The 27,366-nt window shown below is 36.1% G+C and overlaps 7 protein-coding genes across 7 annotated transcripts; 3 read left to right on the top strand and 4 right to left on the bottom strand.

Annotated features, from left to right (window-relative positions):
* Nucleotides 1-1,092: 1,092 nt before the first annotated feature.
* On the top strand, nucleotides 1,093-2,049 carry LOC121801090 (DELLA protein 1-like). The gene has a single exon (XM_042200549.1). It carries the CDS (start codon nucleotides 1,093-1,095, stop codon nucleotides 2,047-2,049), a length of 957 nt encoding a protein of 318 aa, XP_042056483.1.
* Nucleotides 2,050-5,633: 3,584 nt separating this feature from the next.
* On the bottom strand, nucleotides 5,634-6,206 carry LOC121801089 (DELLA protein GAIP-like). Its single transcript, XM_042200548.1, has one exon. The coding sequence runs from the start codon at nucleotides 6,204-6,206 to the stop codon at nucleotides 5,634-5,636; it is 573 nt and encodes a 190-aa protein (XP_042056482.1).
* A 19-nt stretch (nucleotides 6,207-6,225) lies between these two features.
* On the bottom strand, nucleotides 6,226-7,160 carry LOC121801088 (DELLA protein DWARF8-like). Its single transcript, XM_042200546.1, has 2 exons — nucleotides 6,897-7,160; nucleotides 6,226-6,798 (listed from the first exon to the last, which is right to left on the bottom strand). Exons 1-2 carry the CDS (start codon nucleotides 7,158-7,160, stop codon nucleotides 6,226-6,228), a joined length of 837 nt encoding a protein of 278 aa, XP_042056480.1.
* A 1,349-nt stretch (nucleotides 7,161-8,509) lies between these two features.
* On the top strand, nucleotides 8,510-10,127 carry LOC121799792 (UPF0481 protein At3g47200-like). Its single transcript, XM_042199268.1, has one exon. It carries the CDS (start codon nucleotides 8,696-8,698, stop codon nucleotides 9,998-10,000), a length of 1,305 nt encoding a protein of 434 aa, XP_042055202.1. The 5' UTR covers nucleotides 8,510-8,695; the 3' UTR covers nucleotides 10,001-10,127.
* Nucleotides 10,128-10,221: 94 nt separating this feature from the next.
* LOC121799794 (universal stress protein PHOS32-like) lies at nucleotides 10,222-12,260 on the top strand. The gene is made up of 4 exons (XM_042199270.1): nucleotides 10,222-10,973; nucleotides 11,580-11,689; nucleotides 11,795-11,913; nucleotides 12,131-12,260. Exons 1-4 carry the CDS (start codon nucleotides 10,796-10,798, stop codon nucleotides 12,207-12,209), a joined length of 486 nt encoding a protein of 161 aa, XP_042055204.1. The 5' UTR covers nucleotides 10,222-10,795; the 3' UTR covers nucleotides 12,210-12,260.
* Nucleotides 12,261-12,398: 138 nt separating this feature from the next.
* Nucleotides 12,399-16,865, bottom strand: LOC121799793. The gene is made up of 14 exons (XM_042199269.1): nucleotides 16,746-16,865; nucleotides 16,516-16,667; nucleotides 16,318-16,366; nucleotides 15,496-15,642; nucleotides 15,235-15,338; nucleotides 15,097-15,163; nucleotides 14,875-14,965; nucleotides 14,266-14,335; nucleotides 14,076-14,171; nucleotides 13,809-13,908; nucleotides 13,576-13,662; nucleotides 13,406-13,497; nucleotides 13,166-13,303; nucleotides 12,399-12,666 (listed from the first exon to the last, which is right to left on the bottom strand). Exons 1-13 carry the CDS (start codon nucleotides 16,786-16,788, stop codon nucleotides 13,166-13,168), a joined length of 1,236 nt encoding a protein of 411 aa, XP_042055203.1. The 5' UTR covers nucleotides 16,789-16,865; the 3' UTR covers nucleotides 12,399-12,666.
* A 7,094-nt stretch (nucleotides 16,866-23,959) lies between these two features.
* Nucleotides 23,960-25,127, bottom strand: LOC121799648 (TPD1 protein homolog 1-like). Its single transcript, XM_042199076.1, has 3 exons — nucleotides 24,836-25,127; nucleotides 24,581-24,679; nucleotides 23,960-24,492 (listed from the first exon to the last, which is right to left on the bottom strand). The coding sequence occupies exons 1-3, from the start codon at nucleotides 24,909-24,911 to the stop codon at nucleotides 24,191-24,193; spliced, it is 477 nt and encodes a 158-aa protein (XP_042055010.1). The 5' UTR covers nucleotides 24,912-25,127; the 3' UTR covers nucleotides 23,960-24,190.
* Nucleotides 25,128-27,366: the final 2,239 nt, after the last annotated feature.

Here is a 27,366-nt window from a genome sequence, read left to right as displayed (position 1 = left end):
GTATCAGTTCGGCACAACCAAAGAGTTCGGTCACAGCCTATAGCTCGGTAGTATCAGTTCGGCACAACCAAAGAGTTCGGTCACAGCCTATAGCTCGGTAAAAGCCGACCAATCGAGCTCAACTCTCAGATCGGCAAAAGCTGATCGGCAAAGTTCAGCAGTTCGGTCTCAGTATTCGACCGAACAAGGAGATAGTGGACCCATGCAGGATCTCCACGACCTCCATTACACCCACGATCTATTTAGTGGTATTAAGCAGTTATCAACCCCACTACCAGGGCTGCAAACCACGATCTTAGTTCGAATGTATAAATAGAACTTAGATCAGATAGACAGGGTTAAGCTCTCTAGATCCTGAATCTTATAGCAAATCAGTATTGTAATCTGTAAGCGAGACCAAGCAATACAAATTTGCCCTCTCTTCTTCCCGTGGACGTAGATTTACCTCAGTAAATCGAACCACGTAATTTTCCGTGTTGTGATCGTTTATTACTTGCATTTATTCCCATCAAAAATTCGCCACATCATCAGTTATCAAATCTATTATAAAAATATATATGCATAAAGATCACCTGAACCTTGGAGTTTTTGTCAGTTCATGAGTGAAAATTCCTTAGGAAATGTCACAATCACAAAGAAGAACTTCCTCTGTCATGTCTTGAGATCTCTCCTCTGCATTTAAAGCGGCTGATGAACTGATCGACAGACTAACAAACGTCCTAAAATTCCATTTTATTTCATTACCAGACGACATAACAAAGAAAGAATGTCAACTCTAGTTATGTTGTAAGAATATTTGTCTTTCCTTCTCTGCACCTTCCTCTTCGTTTATCTCAAGAAATGGCAGGTGATACTGTTATAAAACCGAAAGCTCCTCTCTCATCACTTCATCCATTCTTCCAGCTATGGCGGAGAAGAGCAAGTTCCAAATATCTCCCTCTAACTTGCAGGGCTCATTCGCTCTGTTGAGCAAGTACAGGACTCAAACGAAGCGTCTGAGAGAGGCCGCGCCAAACCATCTCTAGACAGATCAAAGAAACGAGACGCGTTGTGCCTTAACTTCTCAAGCATTGTCTGCGGTAACAATAGTCAATGGCTCTTCAATTCCACCCCACATCTCTCAAAACAGGTGATTTCTTCAATATTGCAGAATCACTTGGCTTCAAATCTGCTCTCTCTAGTCAAAATGAGAATCATTTGAAGCATGTTTTGATGCTTCTCTATGCTGCTGAGGATTTCTTAAACGAAGACTACGATCAAGCTGAAAGCCACCTCGTCTCCGTTCCAACGTCAGGCCATCTCCCCATTGAGAGAGTCCTCACTTGCTATGCCAAATACTTAAGAGAAAGAATTGATGCCAAGAAATGCAGAATCGATTTGGAGAGGCAAGTAAACCGTTTCGATTTGGAAGCAGAAATGAGAGATATCAAAGATGCTATCATAGCTTGTGAGCAGAAACTCCCACTTATCCAAATCTCCAACTATGCTGCAATTCAGACCATCTTGGACAGCTTGTCATCGGCAGAGAAAATCCACTTCATCGACATATGCAGAAAGCTCTGCTCTTACTGGATAGTGATGATGCAAGCTCTATCCAACCGAAAAAACTGCCAACTGAAGCAGCTCAAGATCACTGCAGTCTGCTCACCGGTATACAATGTAGCAGAGAGTGGCAAACTTCTCTCCTCCATTGCAGAGTCCATGAACATCCCTCTTGTCTTCAAAACACTCCTTGCAGAGAAGAGTGCGCTTGCTAACGTTCATTTTGAGCCCGAGGAAGGCGAAAAAGTGGCAGTTTTCATGGATCACAGCCTCCATTGGTTGGCAGCCTGCACCAAAAATGTGGAGGGCTTATTAAGAGGCCTTAAAAGGCTCAATCCTCATGTGATGGTTGCCGTTGATGTGGAAGAGAGTTTCACCACTTCAAGCTTTGGTGAGCGTTTCAGAGGCGCGCTGTCTATGTCTAGTGCTGTTGTGGACTGCCTAGAGAGCTGCCTCGAAGGGGAGAGGCGTTGCATCGATGTAATTGAGAGACTCCACTTTCAATAATCGATCTGCAACGGTGTTATGAATGAGGACACTGGTGGCATTGGCTTTAGTCATCACCGCAGGATTGATTTCTGGAGGGAGTACTTCTCAAGATTCGGGATTTTGGGGACGGAGATGAGCGAGGCGTCTCTATGTCAAGCGCGTCTGATGATCGGAGTGAGGGCATGTTGGAGCAGCTGCAGCCTCGGCATGAATGGGAAAAGCATGATTCTTTGCTGGAAAGGAATCCCTCTGCGATTTGTGTCTGCTTGGAAGTTCCCAATTATCATACAGAAACATCCCAAATAGATTTATAACAAATGCTACTACAAAATATCTCATCATGTTTGCTTACAAATTGCCTTTTTCTTATAACTTCAAGAATTAAACTTGAAATATTCTTTTTTTTGGGTTCATTTGAGTCTATCTTGATTTCTGTTGCATGACCTTTGTTTGGTAAGTAGTTTGAACAGCTGTGTTTGGCATGAACAACTTTAGTTACAATTGTTTTCTAATGCTACTTTCCTTTTATTCTATGTTTCAAATGATTGTAATATAGCACACTTATCCAAGACATGGATATATTGTGACAGTGATTTGAAGACAAAAATTGATGAAAACAATGCAGACAGACAAGGTGATGAAACCAAAGTGGCTCTCAATAATATTCATAAGATGAAAAAAGCACATGAAATTTTAATCATGCCAATTTCTTTTACAAATGCAATCTAAAATTAACTTTGGTTTAGCAAGCAATAATCTAGTTTAGCAGCATATGCCAATCCTTTTCCTTTTAATTAGTTATATAGTTGATATATACAAAAAATTGACTGCAGAGTCTGAGAATATCTTGATATATGGAAATTCAGTTTGATGTATATTGCACTAGTTTTCAATTATTTACACACAGCATAAGATTTGGTAATCTTTTCTAAAATGGATGAAAGATTGCATTTACTTTAAAAAAATTAGTCAAGAAGATTTTGGCTCCTTATTCTCAGCTGAAATATGTCTTCTCACATGTGAAAATTTTGGTAGTGTACATGAGATTTGTGAGCAAACTTTGTGGACTCTTCCTCAATTTGGCTATAAATGGGTTACTAGAGAATAGTTATATTAATGCACCAATACTCCATCAAAACAAAGCTTTTCTCAAATCTTTTAAAATATTGGGTTAGCATTTTGTAATGATCTTCACAATAGTACTGAAATTTTCTTCCTCCAGCCTTGGACTTGGACGTAGATCACATTGACTGAACCAAGCAAATTCGTGTGTTATTATGTCCAATTTGTTTTATTCTCTTATCTTTGTTATTTCTATTTTTCAGGCTATTAAATCGAACCAGAACTCCAATTCCTAACCGACAAACCAAATTAGCCCTCAAACTTCCTAACGTGATGAAACAAATACACATGAATTTCACGATTGTATTCACTAATCAATCTCTCAAGTTTGTAAAAAAATACACTTCATTTCCATATATAAATGGTATCCTTTTTACAGTATTAATCTTCCCTATCTTCTTATTTGCACACATCATCCATGTAATTTGACACTAATATAACTTTACAAATACTAATAAGAGTAATTTAGTAAGGAAAAGCTAATACTCCGTGTAATTAATAAGAAAATCAATTTAAAATTTAAAGACATCTTGCATATACAATTTAAATAATTTTTATCTTTCTTTTACAGTATATAGAGCACCATTGTTTTGTACGAACACAAACCGATCTTTTCCCCATCCAACAATCAAATATATACAGAGGCAATTGGATCATATAAAATCAAGTTCTCAAATGGCACATTTTCCTCATTTTCCTCATTTTATCACTATTAATTTCAGTTTTGTATAAAATTCTTTTAATTACAGCTCACACACCGAAAAACGATTCCCTAGACTATGCATATCAGAGTGACGATTCTTATTTGATACTCCATGTCCTATCAATCATTTTTCTGCATCAACACTCAACCTTTTCATTGATATGGAAAATGTTTTACAAATAAACATATATTTACAAAATATACAACAATGATAAATTCATGAGTGTAGATAGGTTAAAACTATAATTTAAATTTTTGGTAGGAGTATGTTTTATACACTTCGCCTAGCAATTTATATATTCCTAATCCTTTTTATTATTGTAGTTGTGGTCAAATTTGTGAATCGATGCCGAAAAATATTAGAAAGAAATAGGTGCTACCTCCCAAAATGCAGAGATGAATGCTTTAAAAATCAATGGATTTGGACAATGCATTGAAGGAAGTGGTTCAACGGGGGTATACTCTTGTGTTTGCGTTTACAATTGTCCACCATCGTAATCAACTTTTTCTTATATATTTTAATAATATCCCATGAAATAATGCAAAAACTACACTTATTTAATAAAAGTTGAGCTTTTTAGTTATTTCCAACATTTGTGGTGGTAAGGTGGGTGAATTAAATGGGTTGCACAATGCAACTTGTCGATTAAATTTTTTATGACGAAAGGTGTAAAATAAAATGTACTCATATACATTTTCTAAAGAAATCACATAATTCTAAAGAAACTAGTATAATTTATATACTATTACTTTTTTTTGCAATAGTAGTTATTAAAATCACATAATTTATTTTTATTCAAAACATGCGTTAATAAATGCTGTTGTTACATGATTAAAAACCTATTTTTGACAATCATAAATATGGATAAATAACAGACTTCATTTCTGTGTGAGTTCGTTCTCGAACGGTTTAGATCTGGTGTTTTGGAGTCGGTTTGAGCTAGAATATGGAGTGTGAGGTTAATCACTGGTTGATTCTACTATGCTCCTTGTGGATCTGAGTTCTTGAGAATAAGCTTGTGCTATCGGCGAGTGTCTGAGCCGAAGCATCGACTTCTTCTGTGTTCATTACTTGCATCTTGTGTTTACTCGTGTAACTGTGTTAGATCCGAGAGGATCTATTCCTTGTGGTACTGATTTGTTTGTCAAGTGTGCAGGTAGAAGAAGCTGGAGATAGAAAAGGATCTTAGTCTTGTGTAATAGATAGATCCATATTCTATATTCTGTATTCAAGTTCTTTGTAACCTAGAATTGTAATATCAGTCGTGTGGTTGGAGTTTGACTGAGCTCCCTAACTAAGAACAAAGAGGTCTTGGTAAATAGTGAATCTGATCTATGTCTGATCCCTACAGCAGTCAAATTTGCGGATGCCCAAAATCGATGCCAAAAAATGTCAGAAATAAATAGTTGCTACCTCCCAAATTGCAGAGAAGAATGCTTTAAAATCAATGAATTTGGACAATGCATTGAAGAAAGTGGTTCAACGGGCGTATACTCTTGTCTTTGCGTTTACAATTGTCCACCATCTTAATTATTTTTTTCTTATACTATGTTGTAATAAAATCTCATGAAATAATGGCAAAACTGAACTTATTAAATAAAAGTTGAGCATTTTAGTTACTTCCTACAGTTGTGATAAAGTTGATGAATTAAATGTGTTGCGCGTTGCAACTTGTTGATTAAATTATTGGTTTGAAAGGTTTAAAACATAAAATGTATACAATTTCCATTATGCGCTTAACATTTGTTGCGTAAAAATGAAGTTATAGAATTTCCATTAGAACAAATCAAACCTCCAAGCAGAGATAGAACTCATTGGTGTCCCCTTCCACCCAATGATCAAGCTCTTCCCATCTATACCAAAGGTGAAGAAGCTTCCCGAAGCGAAGTTCTTCACCACGAGGTTCGCCTGGTACACCGAGGACATGCTCAACTCCGTCTCCTCAAACACAAAACGCGCAAAAAAGGCCCTCCAAACACCTATCCCCACATGCCGGATCTTCCTCTTCCTCCCCTCGGCTGCCACCACATTCCTTATCGACGAGCCAAAGCACGTGGCTTCAGCAATGCATCTATGCTCCTCACTCTTTACGCACCCTGCCATGGACTCGAAGTAAGCACCATAAAACAACATAGCTTCCACAAATCTCTCCACAAAAATCGGGGAGTTGCAATTCGCCTCCACCTCCGCCACCACCATCACGCGAAACCTAAGCCCTCTCGCCACCTTCATCACGTGATGAAGCCGGTCCGGCCCTCCAATCATGTAACTCAACGTGTATTCCGCATACACAACCACAACCTCGTCAACATCCACCCTAGAAAAACTCTTCTCATCAAGCTCCAACATATCCTCCACCACAACCACCTCAAAGGAAAACGACAACCCCAACGAGCCAGCAAAGCTCGCCAGACGCCTCAACACCCGCCCTCGTCTCCCCCCCAACACACACAGCACTAATCCTCGGACTATCTAAAGGATCCCCACACCTATCCACTAGAGCCTGCATCAAGATTATGCATTGTATACCTTTCCTTATCTCGAAATCAATGAAATGCACCTTCCTCGCCTCGCCTACATTATCCACCACAGCTTGCATCCCCGCAAACTTGGTGATCTGAGAGACAGGGAGCTCGTTGTGGAAGGCGATCATGGTCTCATCCGAGCTCCTCACGGCCACCAGAGGATCCTCGAACTTCTTCCCCAGCCCTTTATGTGTGACTCGCCACGTTTCCCTATCAATCCTCTCATACAAACCTTCCGAGAAATAGAAAAGTAGCCTCTCCACCACACTGCCTTTACTAGAGCTCATTCTATCACACTTGAGCAAGAGCTCGTACGCCTCCTCGTACTCCTCCTTGTCAACCTTCTCCGCGCATGACAGCAAGCACTGCACGAGACGAACTCCAACACAATCCTCCTCGAGCTCGGATAAGGGTGGCTAAGAACAGAGAGCTCATCACTCACTTCGGAGGAGGATTTGATGAACTTCTCAGCACCTAAATGGATCAAAGTCTCAACAGATGGGCTGGAAATCACCTGACTTTCTCTCTCATAAATTGAGAAATTCAAATTGTCACCATTCAATCTTCTGCATCTGCTTGCATACTTGTTCAGAATGTTGAATGGCTTTTTTGGAGAGTTAATTGAAACAACTCTTTTCAACACATCATCATGAAGCAAATGAGCTGAATTGGTGAAATCGTCAAAGAAATCTTCATCTAAATAGTTCTTGCCGCGGCTATAAGCTGAAAATTCTAAGGCGTGATCATCTACAGCTGAAAATTTCACGACAAAAGACATGAAATTGTAACGATAAGTTTCTTAGTAGGCTAAGACAAAACAAATAGTAATTAAGAATTAAGTTAATTGCGTCAATCATACAGATTTTTTTTATTTTGTACTACTGTTTATACTCTTTAATGGTTAATAGTATGTAAATTAGTGCATTTTGAATAAATTTAGTTTTCCACGACATAAAATTTTAAATGAAAATTACTAAATTTTTCATTTAATCTAATTTTGCTACCAAGACTCTATTTCCGTAAAATTTTGTTATCATATTCAAATCTATTTCTATAAGTAAAATTATTCTAGCAAATAAAGGCAGTTGATTTGGCAAATTTGGATTTTCGTATGGTTATGAATGACAGCATTAAGTTAATTAGGTCAAAGTTGCATTAAATTATACTCCATAATTCAACTCGTTAGCAAAATTAGACGAAACTGGAAATTTAGTAAAAATATGTCTACAAATAGATGTGGGAAACTATAATATTCGAAAAAATGCAGAAATTTTGCGTGATATTGTCTCACTTTTATGTCATGAAATTAGAAAATTTGCAGCCTTTAGATGTCACACACTGTTTCATTTGGATCCAATCAACTATCAAGGTTACGTTCAACACAAAGCAATTATAAAATATAAAGCTCATTAATTAAACACGTACGTAGCAAACAAAAAAGTAATAATAACAAATGAATCGATACAAAATTAAGGCTGTTTTCCAATTATGCGAAGACAAATCAACAATTTGGTTGTGAATATACCAAGAAGTTATGCCCATTGAAACTTAAACATATTTTTCGTTATATTTCAAAAAAAAAGAACTTTATAAATTACGATTCAATACTTATATACGAAAATATTGTCGACATGATTCCTTGCGTTGGCCCTATTGCATAATGATTGTAGTGCATCCAATGGGTTTGAGTTGGGCCAAGAAGCCCAAAACCAATATTACTAGTGATATATGCAAAAGGTAGTAGACAACTACATAGCAATGTTGGGAAAAAAAAGTTAGATCTTGTTTTGTTGTAGAGATTTCGTTAAAGTAGACTCTCAAACCAATTCCAATGTCCAACTCTAAAGCAACATATTGATTCCTTATACACTAAGCTTAGAGGCTTATTTTAAATATTATTATTTTCTTTTAGTGGAGCTAACTTTGCTAAATGAATATATTATATACCCATCTCTTAAATTACTAGTTTGCATTAAAGCTTTCATGCTATATAAAACTAATCCCATTAATTCTTTGATTTCCATCGACGCAAATCCTTTATTAACTTTGTTCTTCTCCTCTCCCTCAAGCAACCTTTGATACTCAACCACAACTTCACCCTTATAAAATTGTCAAAACAACACTAAAACCAATGCAACAACTACTCCAATGAAACACACCTATCTCCACTTCTACATTATCACATTTTCAGAATGTGCATTGATTTCTTTTTTTAATCTCACTAATCTACTCTGTTTTCACTTTCCTATAAGAGCCACTTAACCTTCTTTGTCAAGTTCAAGAACATCATCTCTCTCTCTCTATCTCTCTCAAATGGAGATAGAGGGAGAAAGCCCAAAACATGTGACACTTGACATCATGCATGAGGATGCTCTCCTATCCTCAATCAAAGAAAAAATGGAACACAATTCTCTCTCAAACTGTGTATGCAAAGTTCCAGAAGAGCTCTACAAAGGCAATGAAGAGAAATACTTCCCAACCACACTCTCAATAGGCCCTCTCCACCACAACACCACCAACCACACCCTCAAGCCCATGGAGGATCAAAAATGGCGCTACCTCAACACGCTCATCGCCCGAGCCCCCAACTCCGAGGCCACCCTAGACACCTGCATCAAGTCCCTAAGGCAAGTGGAGCAAAAGGCAAGAAAATTCTACGGCCAGCCAATCCCAATGGGGCGCGATCGCCTCGTTGAGCTCCTCCTCCTCGACGCCTGCTTCATCATCGAGCTCTTCCTAAACTACGCCTTCAAGAGCCTCAGACGAAGAGACGACCCCTGCTTCACCTCAAGCGACAGCCTCTCCCACTTGAGGTGTGACCTCATTTTGTATGAGAATCAAATCCCATTCTTCATCCTTGACCAAATCTTCCACCTAGTCCCTATTCCAAAACACTGCCACCACTCCCTCATTGATCTTGCATTGTTCTTTTTCAAGAAACTCATCCCCGAAAACAACGAAAAGAAAATCATCGCACCCCAAACACATCACTTGCTAGACCTAATCCGGCAGGATTATCTCCCAACACACTCAACACACGCAGTCACAATCCCAAACATAGGCCACACCTACATCCCACAGGCCTCGCGCCTCGTCTCTCTAGGGATACGCGTGGAGAGGGCTACAACAGAGAGCACGGCCAACGTAAGCTTCTTCAATGGGAAACTCAGCATCCCACCTCTTGAAATCCACAGCTACACTGAGATCTTGTTCAGGAACTTGATAGCAATGGAGCATTGCAGCAGTGGATGCAGCAAGCATGTGACATCCTACGTTGTTCTGCTGGAAGGGCTGATCCGGTCGGAGAGGGACGTGAGGGTGGTGCAGGAGAGGGAGATTCTGATTGATGGGCATGAGAGGGAGAGGGAGATTGTGTTCCTGCTGCAGAGGCTGCATGTGGATGTGACGAGAGATGAGTTTTACTACAGGGGTTTGTGTGAGGAGATTAGCAAGCATCAAACGAGGAGAAGGGATGTTTGTTGGGTGAGAATGAGTGAGGTTTATCATAGGAGTCAGTTTGGGGTTGCTGGTTTTAGCTTGGCGGTGGTATTGCTGGTTTTCATCTTCACAGGGGCTTTTTTCTCCACGGTTTATTTTCTCTTGCACCATTTTCAGTAGGGCGTGGGTTCATTGTTTTTAACATGATTGCTGGTTTTAGATGTTTGGGTTTTTTTAGTTTCCAAGTATAGATATCTATATGGTGTATAATTGATGACTTTGATTCTAATCAAGAATTTGGGCTTAATTTTATCAATTCTTCTCCCAATCAACGTAATGGGATAAATTATAACCCAGAAACTTGCAAAGTAAACTTACGGAAGAACAAAGTGACAATATAGTTAAAATGATAAACTAGGCAAGCAAACCTGGGTTTAATCTGCTCTTTACATTTCATTAGTGGCACATTGTCATTTTAATTGTGGTTGCCATTGTAGTATAACTTTGAGTTTTCAATTTTTGATTGATAATTAGGCTTCTGTCAAGGAGTGTAGTCAATGCAGTTTGCTCATGTCAGTTAATCACTTCTATTTTTATTGACAGTTTTTGTTCAAATCAATGTATCAATCTAAACAGTTTCTGGATGATTTGGTTTTGAGGTTTCTATAAACTTGTGTCCTTATTTCCAATAATTATTCCTAAAAATAGTATCATTAATTATTATTATTATTATTATTATTATTATTGGATATTAGACCATTGTTTTCGTTTCATGTTCAGTTAAAGTTGGAAATGCAATGATGCAAAATAAAGGCGAAAATAAATTATGATGGATGACTGATTCAAACACAATCTCTCTCTGTTTTCCCCTATAATCATGCAGTAGCATCCAGTTGTTGCACCTCCATTTTCGTCAACCAGCCGAATAAAACACGCAGACAAGAGAGAAACGTGAGAAAGAGAGAGAGAGAAGAGATGGGAGACACAAGGAGAGTAGGCGTGGCCGTAGATTTCTCGCCGTGCAGCAGAAAAGCTCTGAAATGGGCCGTCGATAATCTGGCGAGGAAGGGAGACCACCTCATTATGGTGGTCGTGCGCCCCGACTGCCATTATGAATCAGGCGAGATGCAGCTCTGGGAAACCACCGGTTCACGTATGCATCCAACCCGACCCCTCTTTTTTCACATTAATATGATATTGTTCGCTCAGCTTCTATATAACATAGCTAAAAGAATCCTATACTACAAGGAATTTGATCTGCGTGTTCATTCAATAAAGTTGATGAATCATCGATAAATTTTTCACATTATAACAACTCAAAATGATTCCTATTTTTTATTTTATCAAAGCCTTATCCAAAGTATTAGTAGTATAATCTGCATGTACATGTGCTCAATCAAAATCAGTAAATACGTCATCTTATTGGGATTAATAAGGTGACATGTTTCTAGCTATTTGTGTTTCCAATAATGTAAATAAAATTAATGATGCCAACCCTCTTCATCTTGTTCACATTTTTCTAATAAGATGTCATGAGTCAAATATTGAAATATAGTATTGGCAGTTTGATAAAATTAAAACGTGACATTATTGAAAAAAGGAGTTGTGACACTATCTTATATTGAAGATATAAGTAGGTGTGGTCTAGCTGAAAGATTACCAATCATAACGATTATTAGAAATTTCACTACTTATAAGAATTAATTTGATCATCAAGTATAATAGAACAAATGTTTAATTATTTGCTAATCTTTGTTAGCTCTTATTCCGTTGAGCGATTTCTCAAACTCAACTATCATGAAGAAGTACGGTATTAACCCTGACGCTGAATCACTTGACATCGTCACCGGTGCATCAAAGCAGAAAGAAGTACTTTTTTTTCTTTTCCTACTTCCATCAAAATATGAAGTTAAATATTTTTCAATTTTCCATAATGAAAAATGTGATGTTACTCATTGTGCCTAAATGTTTCAGATAGTTGTGCTCTTGAAAATCTACTGGGGCGATGCTCGTGAAAAATTATGTGTATCGGTCGACAACATTCCTCTCGACTCACTTGTCGTTGGCAATAGAGGCCTTGGAAAGATCCAAAGGTTCGATTCAACGCAACTCTTACTTTACACAAGAACGATACAAAGATGTTCATAATTCTATGCGTGATCACTAGCTAACACATTTATCTCGAAATTTCATGCGCGGTCGCTAGCCAATGTATATATTTTAAGTTCCTTTTAAATTTCTATGATAAGAAGAAATCAATTTTGAACAAATTTCAATTGACTGATTGATTTGTTTCTGTAAACTTTGCAGGGTGCTTATGGGCAGTGTTAGCAACTATGCTGTGAACAATGCTCCCTGTCCAGTTACCGTCGTGAAAAGTAACGATTAAACTCGCGATTTTCCATGTGACCAATAATGAGCTCGTTCGCGTGTGCTCAAGTAGCCAAACTTCGTTAGAGTATTGATATTATTATCAAATAAACTTACCAGATTTTACTGTCTTAAAAACCCAGAAACTGCATTCTATCATATGAAATATGATCGCCTGCATTTAGATTAGATTTGATTTTGTCAGTCATTTCACTAATGTATATATGAAATATAAGTCCAGAACTTAATGGCTATGCGTCTCTATTGTACCTAGGACAAGTGTGTACACAAGATACGTGTATAACTGTATAAACAACTCGTATTCCTTTTTAGACGGTTGATTATTAGTGTATTATCCGGTTCTAGATCTACAGCGATATATATGGCAGACTATGAACGAACGTCAGTTGGGCCGTCGGGCGGAATTCAGTCAAGATTGTTTGGATCTTCGAGCTACCCAAGGTATCTGCAAACGTCTGTTCATACAAAACAATGAATAAATGCATATAATTTATTTAGAGTTTTGCTTTTTAATTTAGAAAAATTGCATGAATACATTATATCCTACTCCCTTTGCCCTTAAACGTATATGAACTACTATTTCCTTTTTAATCCATACCTTAAAAGTAGTATGAAAATTTAAATTTTGGAAATCCAACTACAATACTAATAATATGGACTCCACTCTCCACTTACTTCAACTTCAACTTCAACTTCCTCTTCCTCTCTCTTACTTTTACTAATTCTGCATTAAAACTTGTGTCCAACCAAAAGTTTATAAAAGAGCCTTTACAAAAACTATGGATTCATTACTATTTGTCTAAAAATGTTGTACACATGCCGTTATCGGTAGCAGATCAGTTCAGTTAATAACCAATACCCATGCCGAAATAAAAGGATCCGAACCAAAAGGGTTGAGTCCGAATCTAGGATTCCTTTTCTCTATATCATTGCTAAAAAGGGTCGAGTACGGACCTAATTTGCATTGTAGCATTTCACAGTCCCAACCAAAGCAAGAGACGCCTGGAGTGCTTTGAGAAGATGGTCCGGGTGATCTTCAAGACGTGCATAGCCATAGTCCGACTGCAACGAGCTAAGAACCCTCCCCACTATCTAGATGTGGATTGAAAAGGTTTCAGCAATGAACTTGATTCACATGTTCCCAGGCCAGCTAGAACAAATTCGAAAAGTGAGAAGCTTTAGTGAAAAGGTTACCTTTCTTGCATAGCCACCAAAAGCTACTCCACTTATCAATGCATGCGATGTTTCAGGAGAGTCGAGAGGCACCTTCTCACCCTTCGAATCATCTGCGTTAGAATTTAGAACCCGTTAAACATGAGAGGTCTATTTGTACCAAACTAAACCGTGTTGTTAGTGTTTAGTACCGGATATGCTGGTGGTTCGAAATAGCCTCTCCTTTTTGAGCCCCTCAACCGTGTGAGCATTTGTACCGCCAGCTAGTTGAAGAAAACCTGCGGTATAATTTTCAAGATAATGTTCGACGAAAATATTGAAATTGTTCACACATATCTTCTTGAAAAATGTTCCTTCACGAAAAAGGAGATATTCCTAAAGAATCAACAAGTGCACTGAGAAGAGAATAGCAAGTTCACCAAACCTTTTGGCTTGTCTTCGAGAGATGCTAAATGTAGAGCAAATTTGATTGCTTCCCTCGTTGCTCCTCTGCCAATATCTCCGCTCATAGGGCGGCCATCCAGCTACAGTTAGCACAAGCACGAATGTGAAACATTCTTTTATTGTTTTCTTTAGTTTCTCAATACATGCCCCATTTCAACAAGAGTACATCAAAATATCTAGGCACTAATTAGGATCAACCCAGTTGTATCCGGGAGATGGAGTGGGATAGGCTTTACGACAATGGAACCTGCCATAAATTGAGGCAATGGAGGCTCGTCTTCATTGTTGCGTACATAGAATCCATTGCAGGTATAGTCAGATCCCCCAAGTAAGGCAAGCTAACCTGCAATTGCACACACCAAAAAAACGGCAACTCAAAAATTGGCTTTTTATATTCTGATATTCATAATGTGGTCAAGAAAGAATGATTCACCCACAGCTACAAGTCTCAGCTTGTGAATGGAATCTCCGAGACCATTCCAGAGTTGTTGGAAAGACTCCGCCTGCCTACGAACGATAATTACATAAATGAACAAAATTTAACAAGCCAATATCAACATAATAAAGACTTCTCAATTCATAGAGAGGAAACATAAGGGTTATTTTTCTCCTTAATAGAGTAGAAACAGATGATTAGACACGTAAGGAAAAAGTTAGTATTGAGTTTAAGAAGGCAGGTGGGCAATAGTTGACTACTCATGCACCCTCACTTCAATTGGCAGACCATAAAGGAGCCTTGGGGGGCTTAAGCCCCCACCAAACAAAAGTTATTTCCTTTAAAAGCATCAAATTATCAAGATATTTTGTGTGAATGATTGTATAATACACAGTGGTAAAGAAATGTCTTCTTGAAACTCAAACGTTTAGAAAATATAGTCCCCAGCCAGGGGCTTTTTCTGCATCCGCCCCTGCAGTCACTCCATTCTTCGTAACTCAAGAATTCCAACAATTTCTAAGCCTAAATCATACTTCAACCTTGTGAAATAGCAGTAAAATATATACTTGAACATCGTAGAGTATAACTAGTTTGACGTGCACTGAAGTACCTTCCACTAGTGTGAATTTCAATTGCATCGACTTCATCCCGTTGAATAAGTTTAGCTGTAGCAGCAACATCTCGCACATATGTAATTGCTCCTGCCATGGTAGACTAAATATAGGTATCTCAAAGCAAATATAGCAACAAATTTGGCAGAAATGACAGTGACAAGGGTAAAGATTTAGACGACAAAGACATTTGAAAGCATATGCGAGAACAAGGGGCTTACTTATATTATCATATGGGCAAATAGGCAAGCAGCGGCCACAGCCATAGCATCGCTCAGCTAACACGCCCTAGTTGAAAAGGTAAATATAAAGCAATGACATAGTTACATAAAATAAATTGAGAAAAAATGTAAACAAACCTTGGATGGACCAGCTTTGCCCGAATTTGAGAAGATTGCATCGGCAGGGCAAACATTCTCACATGGCCTTGAGCAATCTGGTGGACAATCGTCTGGATCGAATTCTGGCAAAATAGTCAACTTTTTAACATTGCACACAGTACTCACAAACATAAACAATGAAGTCAAATAATCATCACTTTTGTATTATAAAGATCATTACCATACAGCCATTAAACACATATAAATGTACATGTTCCACAGCTTAGGGAGCAGAGATACCAGCTTTACGAAAGTGCAGATCTTCACCATCATTCACACTGATCATCACCCATGGCCTTCGTATGGGGAGAATAGCTTGTGCTGCTTCAATTCCATCGTTTACAGCATTGAGAACAGATGCATCAGCAGCACAATCAATGCAGTCAACTGTGACACAACACAAGATCAATGCATACTTTTAGAAGACACTCCAAATTACATAATCCAACCCCAAAATTTTTGAAAACTGCTCCAGCATTACATTAGATGAACTTAGGCTACCAAAAGATTGAGATAAAATGCGATGATGCCTCAGAATGTTGACTCTATTAGACGAGTTACACAACCTAGAACTTTCTCTAATAAGAGACTAGCTACTGAGCATGGCATAAACAGATAGAGATTTCATTTACTCAAAGCTCAAACTATTTCAGCGAGGGAAATGTTGGGATGTAGAAGCTTTCGTACTTTTTCCTCCAACTCACACAAATATAACCCTCTTCCCCTTTATGCACAATTTTGATACACAAATTTCCTACTATACTGTTATTTACATTATAATAAAATAGCATTGAGCACCACTATATTAAGGCAAATGAAAATTTGATGCACCTTAGATGAAGAAAATGGACTAAAACTATTAAGATGAATGAAAACCGAATAAGGAACTAATTTACTATCACTTGTAGTTCCAAAAATTAATCTTGGGGCAGTTGCACCTAAATACTCCAAATTAATTATCATATACATCTACAAAGTTTCAACATTACTAAAAAGAGAAAATGCAAACATGTAAAAGATAGCAATTGAGAAAACCTTAGGGATAAATTTGAACCATTATACCTCCAGCAAGAGTGTAAACCAGAGACAGATTCCTGATATCAGCTACATCCTGCATCACATATAAAAAATATACAAAGAGCATGAATCCATCTATAAAAATGTTATCTAATTATATTTTAGATACAATGTAAGATTATGATTGTAAAATTCAAGTCTAACACAGTAAAATTCAGATAAATGGCGTGATGTATAAAATACCTCAAAGCTAGCCCCACAAATGAGCTTAACCCAGTTGCCCATTTGGAGAGATGCAAGAGGAGAAGTGATAGTCGAAGAAACTCCAGTTTTTGTGATCAATTCTTGCACCTTGGCAATGCCCCCAACATTCTTGCTTCTTACATGCAGCTCACCTGCGAATGAACAAGCATATTAAAAAAGAACAGATAGCTATTTTTATTGCTATCCTAGAGAGAGAGGGAGAGTGAGACTTGAAAGGTGGGGGGAGAGAGAAGCCCAGCAGTAGAGAGACATGGCGACGAAAAGGAAAGGATTTCTTTGCTGCTGAGAAAGAAGAGTCAGTAGCACCGGAAAGGATCACGCAAGGGTAGTTTTGTAATTCCGTCTTTACTTATCTAAAATACATTTCAAAATTACAAAGTCTTGAGATAGGAAAGCCCAAAATGAAATTATTTTATCACTAGTTTTTATGAATATAACTCTTTTTATCCAGAATGAGTATACAAAATTATTTAATTTTGTAGAGATTGTGGCCACTATGGTGGTGTAGCTACTGTGACTATGGCGGTGCCCCAACCATGGACTACTGATTTGGACTAAACATCTTGAGATTAAGAATAGTTCAACAACAATTAAAATTCGCAATGTTGTAATGATTTGTCGTACCTCTTTCAAGAAAATCATGTTTTGATTGTATGTTCTAGTATGCTCCATTTATTTGTTGTAATTTTGATAAAAATTTATGATACTTTTATAAATATTCAAGAAAATTACATTTTGATATGTACATCTAATGAAGTTTGTTGAAATGTTTAAAGACTTCAACAATTTCCTTTATACGAAATTGAATGCAGATTTTCTAAGGAAACGATTTTTTAATTTTCAGTAAAACTTCTACAGTATTTTGCAAAGATGATTGAAAATAGTTTTTTTTAATGGACAAAAAATATAGTCATTTCCCTTGTAACAATTTTTTCACTCAAAATTAGGAATAACTTCATCTTTAAAGACAAATAGTACTATAAAATTCATACTTTTATGGATGGGGCCACGTAACATGTATAGCGATAATATGATGCTCTAACAGTCAACGATTAAATGACTCATTTTATCATTTTGTTGTATAAGTATATAATTAAATGATGTATTTATTTTAAGTTAAATAATCTCTTAAAATCTATGCCAGTCAAAATGATTATCTAATCATGGATAGAGGAAATATATATTTGCACATTCTTGCCCAGAAATATCTATATTTGTAGTATTTTATTTTCTCACCATAGTTCATAAGGCCATCCGCAACATTGTCTCTTATCCGTCTCTTATCCGTCTCTTAACCGTCTCAACTCTTCACTATTCATGGGTCTCACTATACTTTTCATCCAATCTCTTAACTAAGAGATAGCACCTGCAACCTCAATCTCTTAACCATCTCATCCCTTAACTATTCATTCAATTTCATTATTTATTTTTATTTCCAACAAATTCAATTAATAAAAAAACACTTCATTAAATAAAATAAAATTATAATTTAAAATCCTTAAAAAATAAAAAAAATGTGGAAAAAAATAAAAACACATAATAAAAAAGTGGAAAAAAATTAAAATACATAATTTTAAAAATAATTTTATATAAATTATAAAAACTACTCCGCCGGTGAATCATCCCCCGAAGACGGTGGCAGTGCACTCAAGCCACCTGTAGGCGGAATACAAATTTGTCTTGTCATATACTCAATTCCGGCAATATGGACTTGATATTGGGGAGGCGTCATGCCGGAAGTGTCAGCCATCGTGGCGGTCAAGTACATGGACAATAGGGTGTTCGAGCCCGAGACCGCCTGGCTTGATTCGCCTCGGCCCCTCCTCCCTCTAGCCGCTTTCGCCGCCTTGGTCCCTTGCGGTCGACGGCGCCCACGGGACGCCCCCTGCATCGGTGGTTGTGCCCTCAACCTCTTGTGAGGCAAACTCTTGTGAGGCGTTGCCTGACCCGCCCTCACTAGACGAGTATTGGCCACCTGCCGTGTGCTTCGTGCGTTTCGAGCTAGAACCCGTGCTGGACTGGACACCGCCAGCCCACCTTTCAACGTCTCTGACCGCCTCTCAAACATCGACATGTTTGAATTTTTTGCAGTTGTCGTAAAAAAAAGAATCGCAAAGCCGCTCTCAGAATGTCGACTCCACTGGTTGTCTGGCTCCGCTTTGGTAATTCGCCGCTTCATTCTTGTAGATTCCGCAAAAAATTTTGACATCTCTGTCGACTCGGTCAAAATGACTGCGGAGCATCTTCATGGTGCGGCGGCGGCCCCCCTTCGGCTTGTTCTCGTAGTAGGCGTCAGTGACCTTTTCCCAAAAACACTTGCGGGTTTATTGATTCCCGACGATGGGATCGTACGAGACGCTGACCCGAGCGTTGACAGAGTCATCGTCTCCTTGCGGTTGTATGGATGACGGTCGATATCCTCCTCCTCCGCGTTCTCCTCCTCCTCTTCCTCCACGATGTCGAATGCGCGACCCCCGTAGCTTCCACCGCCTCGTGCTCCTTCCGGGGTGGGTTCATCCAGAAAATTCTCCCTAATTTGAGATAATTCCTGCGAATACCTCGGGGCGGAGGGACGAGCGTATGCATCCACATCAAAATGGGGTGGTTGGTACGCCGCCGGCGTCGACGAGCCTTGGGTGCCCGACGTCGACGAACCGGAACCACCCAAGACATTGTACTTGCCCCCCAGTCGCCAAACGTGTTCAAGTCATAGCCGCCGGAGCCGCCAGAGTTTCCGTCGCCGGACATTTTGAGATGAAAATTGGAGAGGAAAGAGAGATGATTTGAGAAGAATAGATGTGTGTTTGTGTGTATAATGAGGATGAAAGATGAGTATTTATAGAGTAAAAAAAATTAAAAATTAAAAATTAAAAATATCGTTGAACGGTAAAAAAAGTAACATTACCGTTTTAATTTTTTTTTATTAAAATCAAATTTTTTAAAAAAATGATTTATTGTTTCAGCGTGACGACGCCCACTCGCGGGCCGGCGAGTGGGCGTCACGCCTAGCGCCAGCGCGCGCCACGTGGCGCGGGCGCGTGGCGAGACGTCTCGCCAGCCCACCCTTCGGGACGAGACGCCCGCCGAGACGAGACCGAGATGGAGGGCTGCAACGCCGTCTCGTCTCTCCGTGACGAGATAGAGACAGCAACGAGACGCGTTGCGGATGGCCTTATAATTAAAGTATAGCGTATATCATGCTTGCACTTTGGTAATTTATATTAACAATAATTTTATAGAATTTATATAAACAAATTCTACCATCAAAATATTTGTTAAACAAAAATGTGTCCACACGAGTAGTCCATCTCAATTCGGCCCACAAAAACTTCCGTAAACAATTCTGCTATCTTCTTCGGACCACAGATTAGCTTATAAATTTAGTTGTATCGAACAAATTCAAATATTGTTAGTTTTTAAGATGCCAATCTCTACCAAATTATTAGCAAAAATGGTTTTATATGATTGAACAAAGTTTATGGCCTTGGGCAATCTTTAATTGTAGAATTTCCTAGGTCCCCAATCTACTATTCACTTATATATTGTGTTGTTCACATCAATCTCACTACCCAAGAAAGAGACAGATTTCTTTGGTGCATCTAATGTTTGGCAGAACTTCACATACAATGAAGTGTATTTGGCAAAACTTATTTTCTGGTAAATTTTTAAGAAAGTTTCAAAAAACTTAGTAAATAATATATAATGAGTTTATAAAATTTCAAATGTTTAGATACTAAACTATAAGTTTGAGAAAGAATAGTAAGTTAGAGAGAGAAAATAAACGATAATGAAATAAAATGTATATGTTGAAACTAATGTAGTTGTATTGTAAATTGATTAGTATCAATAAGATTGTGAAAATAAGTTAAATTGACTAAACTTGTTTTTTTGATGAACTCTCACGAAATTGAGCATAAATCATAATCCACATTGCACCTCTTAAAATGAAAATGATTACTACTCCTATATTATTAGACTTCCAAAGAGGAGAGAAATGGCAATTGGCTTTTTCTGCAGTTGGAGTTATGTAATGAAAATGAAGCTCTAACGCATTCAGTCATATATTGTACTACTACTACTACATTTTCACCCCTTGTTATTAAATTTTCTCTTTTTAGATATGTAGCATTCTGTCACAAATTGGTCGACTTCACAATTTCACTGAATTAGAAGTTACTAGAATCGAAATTGCCTAAAATATTGTGTGATTTAATTCACTGGACCAATATAGCAAGGAATCACGAGGCTCCGTTATTATTGGACAATGATGGAAGAATCAATCGTTAATTAGTGCAGGTGTTGGATTTGGTTATGATTTATAAAGATTATCATCGTTTATTAATCTGATGAAAATTAATTACCTCAACTTTTTTTATATGATCATCGAAAAATTTAATGCGGGGCATGACTCACTGGAGCTGCTATCACACTATTAAGTGTCACTAGGGGTGGGAAATTATATCGAAATACCGAAATACCGGACTTACCGTACCGGAAAAATACCGAAAATACCAATTTTTCGGTATACCGCAGTTTCTGGTACGGTATGATACCGTACCGTAGTGTTTCGGTACGGTAACGGTATCAATTTTGCTATACCGCGGTATACCGAATCCACGGTATACCGGTATACTGCGGTATACCGAATCTGCGGTATATACCGAATATTTGGTATACCGCGGTATACCGGTATACCGATAGATTATTATATATATATATATATTAATATTAAATATGTTGTAATATATATATTACATTTATATATATATATATTATATTTAAAAAATTAATACATTGATTAATACAATAAAATTAAACATTCAAATGATAATTTATTCAAACAAATTCACAATTATTTTTTTATCAACTCATCCTATTAAATATAATAAACACAATAACACATAACACCGAAAGAAGATTGGAAATACGATATCGGGATTCGAGAATATGTTTCAACAAAGCACATTTGAAAGAATTTGTATTAACTCACACCATTTAGTATATGATTCTTTGTGTAATGTCATATTCCAAATATACAAAGTAATTAAAAATTGTTTTATTCTTCGTCCCATTTCATAAAATTTCAATTAAAAATATGTGCAGCTGAAAATGAATCAAATCGTTTAATTAGTGTTTAATTCATTGTATGTTATCGTATTTTATATACTACTACTTAAATTGAAGGATGAATAAACTATTGGAACAATCTATATAACCACACACAATTAAATTATATGAATAGTTTATGTACATTCCATGTATAGGAGTAGTATAAAAATATTTAATACTTGTATATTTTAATTTGTAATCATATTTTGCAATTATTTTCGATCATCTCACACGCAAATTATTGGTTTTCTCAAATATATACAATATATATGCAAAAATAATCTAGACAAATAAAAGTTTAAGAATAACTTCAGTTTTGTTTAGCTAATTATAATGAAATAAAAGGTCCTATTTAAATTTCAATTTGGATTTATATTGAAGTAGATCGACATAAAAAAAATTTAATTATCCCTAAATATTTGATCCACATATCTTTATCTTGACAAAAAATTCCATGGTCAAGGAATACCAACTTGGCAATCCTACTTGGTATGCCATATCAATAAAATTGTGACAAATGGAAATACATATATCCCTAATTCCAATTAGATGTATAAACTATTGGAACAATCTATATAACCACACACAATTAAATTATATGAATAGTTTATGTACATTCCATGTATAGGAGTAGTATAAAAATATTTAATACTTGTATATTTTAATTTGTAATCATATTTTGCAATTATTTTCGATCATCTCACACGCAAATTATTGGTTTTCTCAAATATATACAATATATATGCAAAAATAATCTAGACAAATAAAAGTGTAAGAATAACTTCAGTTTTGTTAGTTGAAACTATAAATTAAAATAACAATATGAAAGATTATATACGTATAGATTAAACTAAGTATATTAATAATTATATAGTGTAGCTCTTGTTTTATTTTTTCATTGCATAGTAATTTTATGAATATTATACCCAGGTTATACATTATTAAATTATAAAAAGAATTAATAATAATAATAATGATAATGATAATAATAAGATTATCTAAAAATTAATTTTATTATATTAGTAACTATTTTCAATATAGCATGAAAAACTTTATAAACTAAAATACGACAGATGATTGTTGCATGATAAAGCTTTAAATTAACAAATTTTTAAAACTAAAACTACTGGTATAATAATAAAAATGATTGCGATCCCCAATTATATACTATTAAATGTTTAAATATAGTGCATCTGTTATATGGAATGTGCATAAACCTTCCATATTATTTAAAAGTGTGGTTATATTTAAATTGCTTCCATAATTATGTATCTAGGTGGAATTGGAGATATATGGTATCTCTTTTTATGTACTTTAACTTCTCTATTATTCAAAATAGAATAAATGGACAAACCCTACTTTCTAAACTCCAAACGCAGCCGCCGCCTCAATTCTCAAACTTACCCGTGAATCATCAAACCTCCACGGTGTCACCACATCTTCGCCGCCTGGGTCGCAGCCTCAGCTCCGCTCCGCAGCGCCACCACGAGGTCGGGGTCGTCGTCTTACATTCTTACACAAGCTTACAAAACAGAAAGGGGAAGGAAATTTCTTTTGATTTGGAGAGGGGTGAGATCAAGAATTTGAAGGTGACTTCTTAATTAACTGTGTGTTATTATCTCAATTACCAGTTAGTTTCAAATTTCAATTGGAAAATGTGAACTAACTTGAACATTAACCTCAGTGGACGATTAATTTTGGTGTTTTGCAAATATTAAATATCAATAAGGAAAGCTTGAAGCTTTATGTAGTTAATCTTTTAGCTTCTGATAAGGTATGCATATTTATATGTGCATTGATGTCCAAGCATTATCTTCCTGCAAAGTTTAACTTTATGTTCATTGATTACAACTCTTTAACGGTATACCGCAATAACGGTATGGTAACGGTATAAAAAATTATCATACCGAATTTTCGGTATATCGGAATTCCGGTATACCGAAAATTCGGTATGGTATCGGTATGAAATTTTGTCATACCGTAATTTCCGGTATGGTATGCGGTATGGCACGGTCGGTACGGTATACCGTACCGACCCACCCCTAAGTGTCACAGCTCTTTATTTTCGATTCAATTTCATGTCCATTGGTTACATGAATATTATCACAAGACTTCAATGCTATAAATATTAAATGAGTACATATCTGTGATTTAATTAATTTAAGTTATAGGAATAATAATTAGACAAATATAAAGAGGATGAACACTTCCAAGATTAATTAAATAATACCATACTATTAATTACACTTGTAATTAGAGATTTGAACTGTCAATAACAGTGAACTAACTCATGGACCCAAAAGTCTACTAAGAATTAAGTAAGAACGAGAGAATATACTTATATAGTAAAAATCTATCACAAAAAATCTAATTAATCCAATCTAATTACACATTCCCCACATGCAAATTGACAAGATTTATACAGGAATCTATGATATCTTCATCAGATTCTTGAACAAATCATGTTTCATTTAGTATGTAGCATATACCCTTCTTAAATTTGCATCCAATTAATTCCCAAAACCCCTTTCTCTCTCTGGATTTTTCAGCAGAAGCTGGCAGACTTAAACTCGAGAGGATACATGAAAGAATTTGCATATGTGAACCTAATGCTCTGGCTGCTCTTCAATGGGAGGCCTCCATTAACAAAACAGTCATCATAAGACAGCCTTTTGAAAGTCCTAGGATTCACCATTCTTGTCGAAGCAAACCACCCACACCTCACATGAATGTTGGAAGGTGCACACCCAGTCACACACGTATTCACAATCTGCACTATGAATTCTGGGATTCCTGATGTTGGATACCTGCTTTGTGAGATGCTTATGTCCCATTTTGAGCACTCCCCTTTTACCACAAAATTGAACAAATTAAACATCAAGATTCATAATTAAGAGAGAAAGAGGAGAGAGAGAGAGTGTGTGTGTGTGTGTACCATGTAGCATGAGTTTCCTATGTTTGAAGTGAGCTTGTTGTGGTTTGAGATTGGAAAGAGTTGTTGTGTTTGCATCACCATTGAAGTGCAAGAAATTTCCTGACACAGAGTTGAGCAAGAATCATGTGAGATCATGTCTGAATTGAGAGATAGATTCATGTCTGAAAGAGGTTGAGGATGAGAAATTAATCTTCCAAAATTGACGGTTTGTCCCTCAAACAAGAAAATGATAGCAATGAATACATTAACAATTACCTGATTGGAGGCCAAGATTGAGGAACAAAATGGTGAACATCATGAAGTAGAGGAAAATGTGGAGAGTAGTATTCATGATGATGATTCAATGATTCTTGAATTTCTAATCTGTCATAAGTAGAAACTAGAAACACACACACAAGAGGATATTGGATTTGATATCTTTTTCGAAGCGTTTATGAATAAGCGAGTGGAGAGGGAGACAAAAAAAGGTCCAGTACCATTAGTTGATCATAAAAAGATGATAGAGAAACACACAAATATTTAATGCACAATGGGAAAAGATAGAAAATTTATAGGGACTCTTCTGCCGCGTGTAATGTGTGGAACTGTGTTTTTGTTGCACAATATTTACTTTAATCGAGATTGCATAGGAAGATGGGTTCAAAGTGAGACATAATGCAGCTGAGTTTCTAATATTTTATTAGTATATACTGCTAATATATTGTAAAGCCTATACTAAAACCTAGCAATAATTGACTAATAAAGTATTACGGTCTTCAATTTTTTTTTATAGGATTGTGTTCCAAATCTTGGAGGGAAAGTAACTAATTTAATTGCATTTTACTATCATTGAAGCTTCGGTTTCACGATTGGATTTAGTATGTATATCAAAATTATCAAAAATTGCCACGACGTTTTTAACATTTTTCAGATTATATAACGCGCTTTCCATTTTTTGATCAAAATCATTGAGCTCGTTAGTTATTTTTTAACATTAAAACAAAATAGCGTGTATAATTTGAAAGTTTTTTTTAAAGAATGGCATTATTATAAAAGGTTTAAATGTATGAGATGTAAACCAGCAATGTGAAATGATACACATATCCTTCTGTCAGTCATTGAATAGAGTTTCAAATGCATTTAATGATCCGCAACTACATATAATCCTGTAATTAATACATGTGTTAATCTTTATGTCCTAATGTTCCCAAATATTTTGTACTTTTATTCACTGTTTTATTTAAGACCAATACTGGTGGATTTAAGATCTTAGATATACCAACGTGTTGCTGCACGCATCACACATTTTTATTTTCTAATTTTTCTTTTTTTAATAGTAGAAAGGCACATTTCATTATTCGAAATCCAAGCTACATTTATCAATAATTTGAGGAAGCTAATCTAACGGCCCACGTTTTGGCTGGGTTATTATTAGTTAATTCTCCTAGTTATGTAACGATATGAAAGTCAAATTTTCCATTTTGGTTTTCGGATGTTGCATTTTTTTCAATTTAAATACTTCACGTCTTCGGTCTAAAAAATTACTGTTCAATTAGCCACTCCAAGAATATTATGTTCACACCTTCAGCTCAAAATTAATGATCATATTGCATACGACAACAAGAAATAACCATGCTAGAGTGCCAAAACTACCTGATAAATGTTTAAAGATCTCTGTGCCCGATATTTTTTTTATGTCTCACTTGTATTCTATTATTTCAATAATAATACTCCGTCTGTTCCAGTTAAGAAATTAGTAATAAAAAATAATTTAAGTTTGAGAAAAAGTAAAGTAAGAGATAAAATAATATAGATAAGTAAACTTACTTTTAAATTATTCTTTTTATTACTTTACTTTTTGTCCACTATAACTATTTATTCAATACACGTGTGAAAATGAAACGTCTCCCTTAGTTTGACACATTGAGAGTAGTGTACACATGTGAAAAATGAAAAGGATAAATTGTAAAAAATTATGAAATTTGATCAATTTTTAGTCTATCTCGCAGGCCGCGCCTCAAAAATGGTGAGAAAAATCATAAAATTTAACTTTATTATTAGTTATCTAATGATTTGGAAAAAATATAGTCGACAACATATAATATATTGTTAATATATTTCAACCAAATGATATCATTTAATTCATAAATGGTGATCTCTACATGAGAGAAAAAATAACAAAACAAGTTTCACGATTTTTTCTAGCCGATTTTCAAAATTGTAGATAGGAAAATTTTGATCAAATTTCATTTTTTTGAAAATATACCCTTAAAAAATACGTTGATTATGGACTTACCAACCATTTATCAGCTAGTTTTTTTATTTATTAAAGAAATTCTTATATTAAGAATGAGGAAATTACAAATAAACTCCTACAGAAAGGAGGAAATTACATTTGATGTCAAGATGGCTAGAAAGCACCTCTTACAATAATGTCTAAGCTCATTGCAGCTAGGACAAAGGCTCTGGACAACCATTTATCAGCTAGTTAAACTAAAGGTATGTGTTAAAATAGTAGTAACGAAGCCAAGCCTAGTAAATAAAAATAAAATGATGTGTGAAAAAATAAAAATCATGAGTACTAGCAAGTTCATACATATAGAATGAAAAGAAGCACGTTTAACATTATAGCTCATAGTATCATGTCCCAATCGATTCAATTTCTCTTTCACAATGTGTAGACGACAATCAATATCAAACATTTCGTGGTTCCTAATTCAATATTTCAAACAATAAAAAAATGTGTTCATCACGAAAATAAACCGATATGCTGATACAAAAGAATCATGTCCAAAATATATAACCTA

Source organism: Salvia splendens, chromosome 4 (assembly GCF_004379255.2).
Source record: "Salvia splendens isolate huo1 chromosome 4, SspV2, whole genome shotgun sequence".
Taxonomy (NCBI): Eukaryota; Viridiplantae; Streptophyta; class Magnoliopsida; order Lamiales; family Lamiaceae; genus Salvia; species Salvia splendens.
This window is presented reverse-complemented; position numbering and strand designations above follow the sequence as displayed.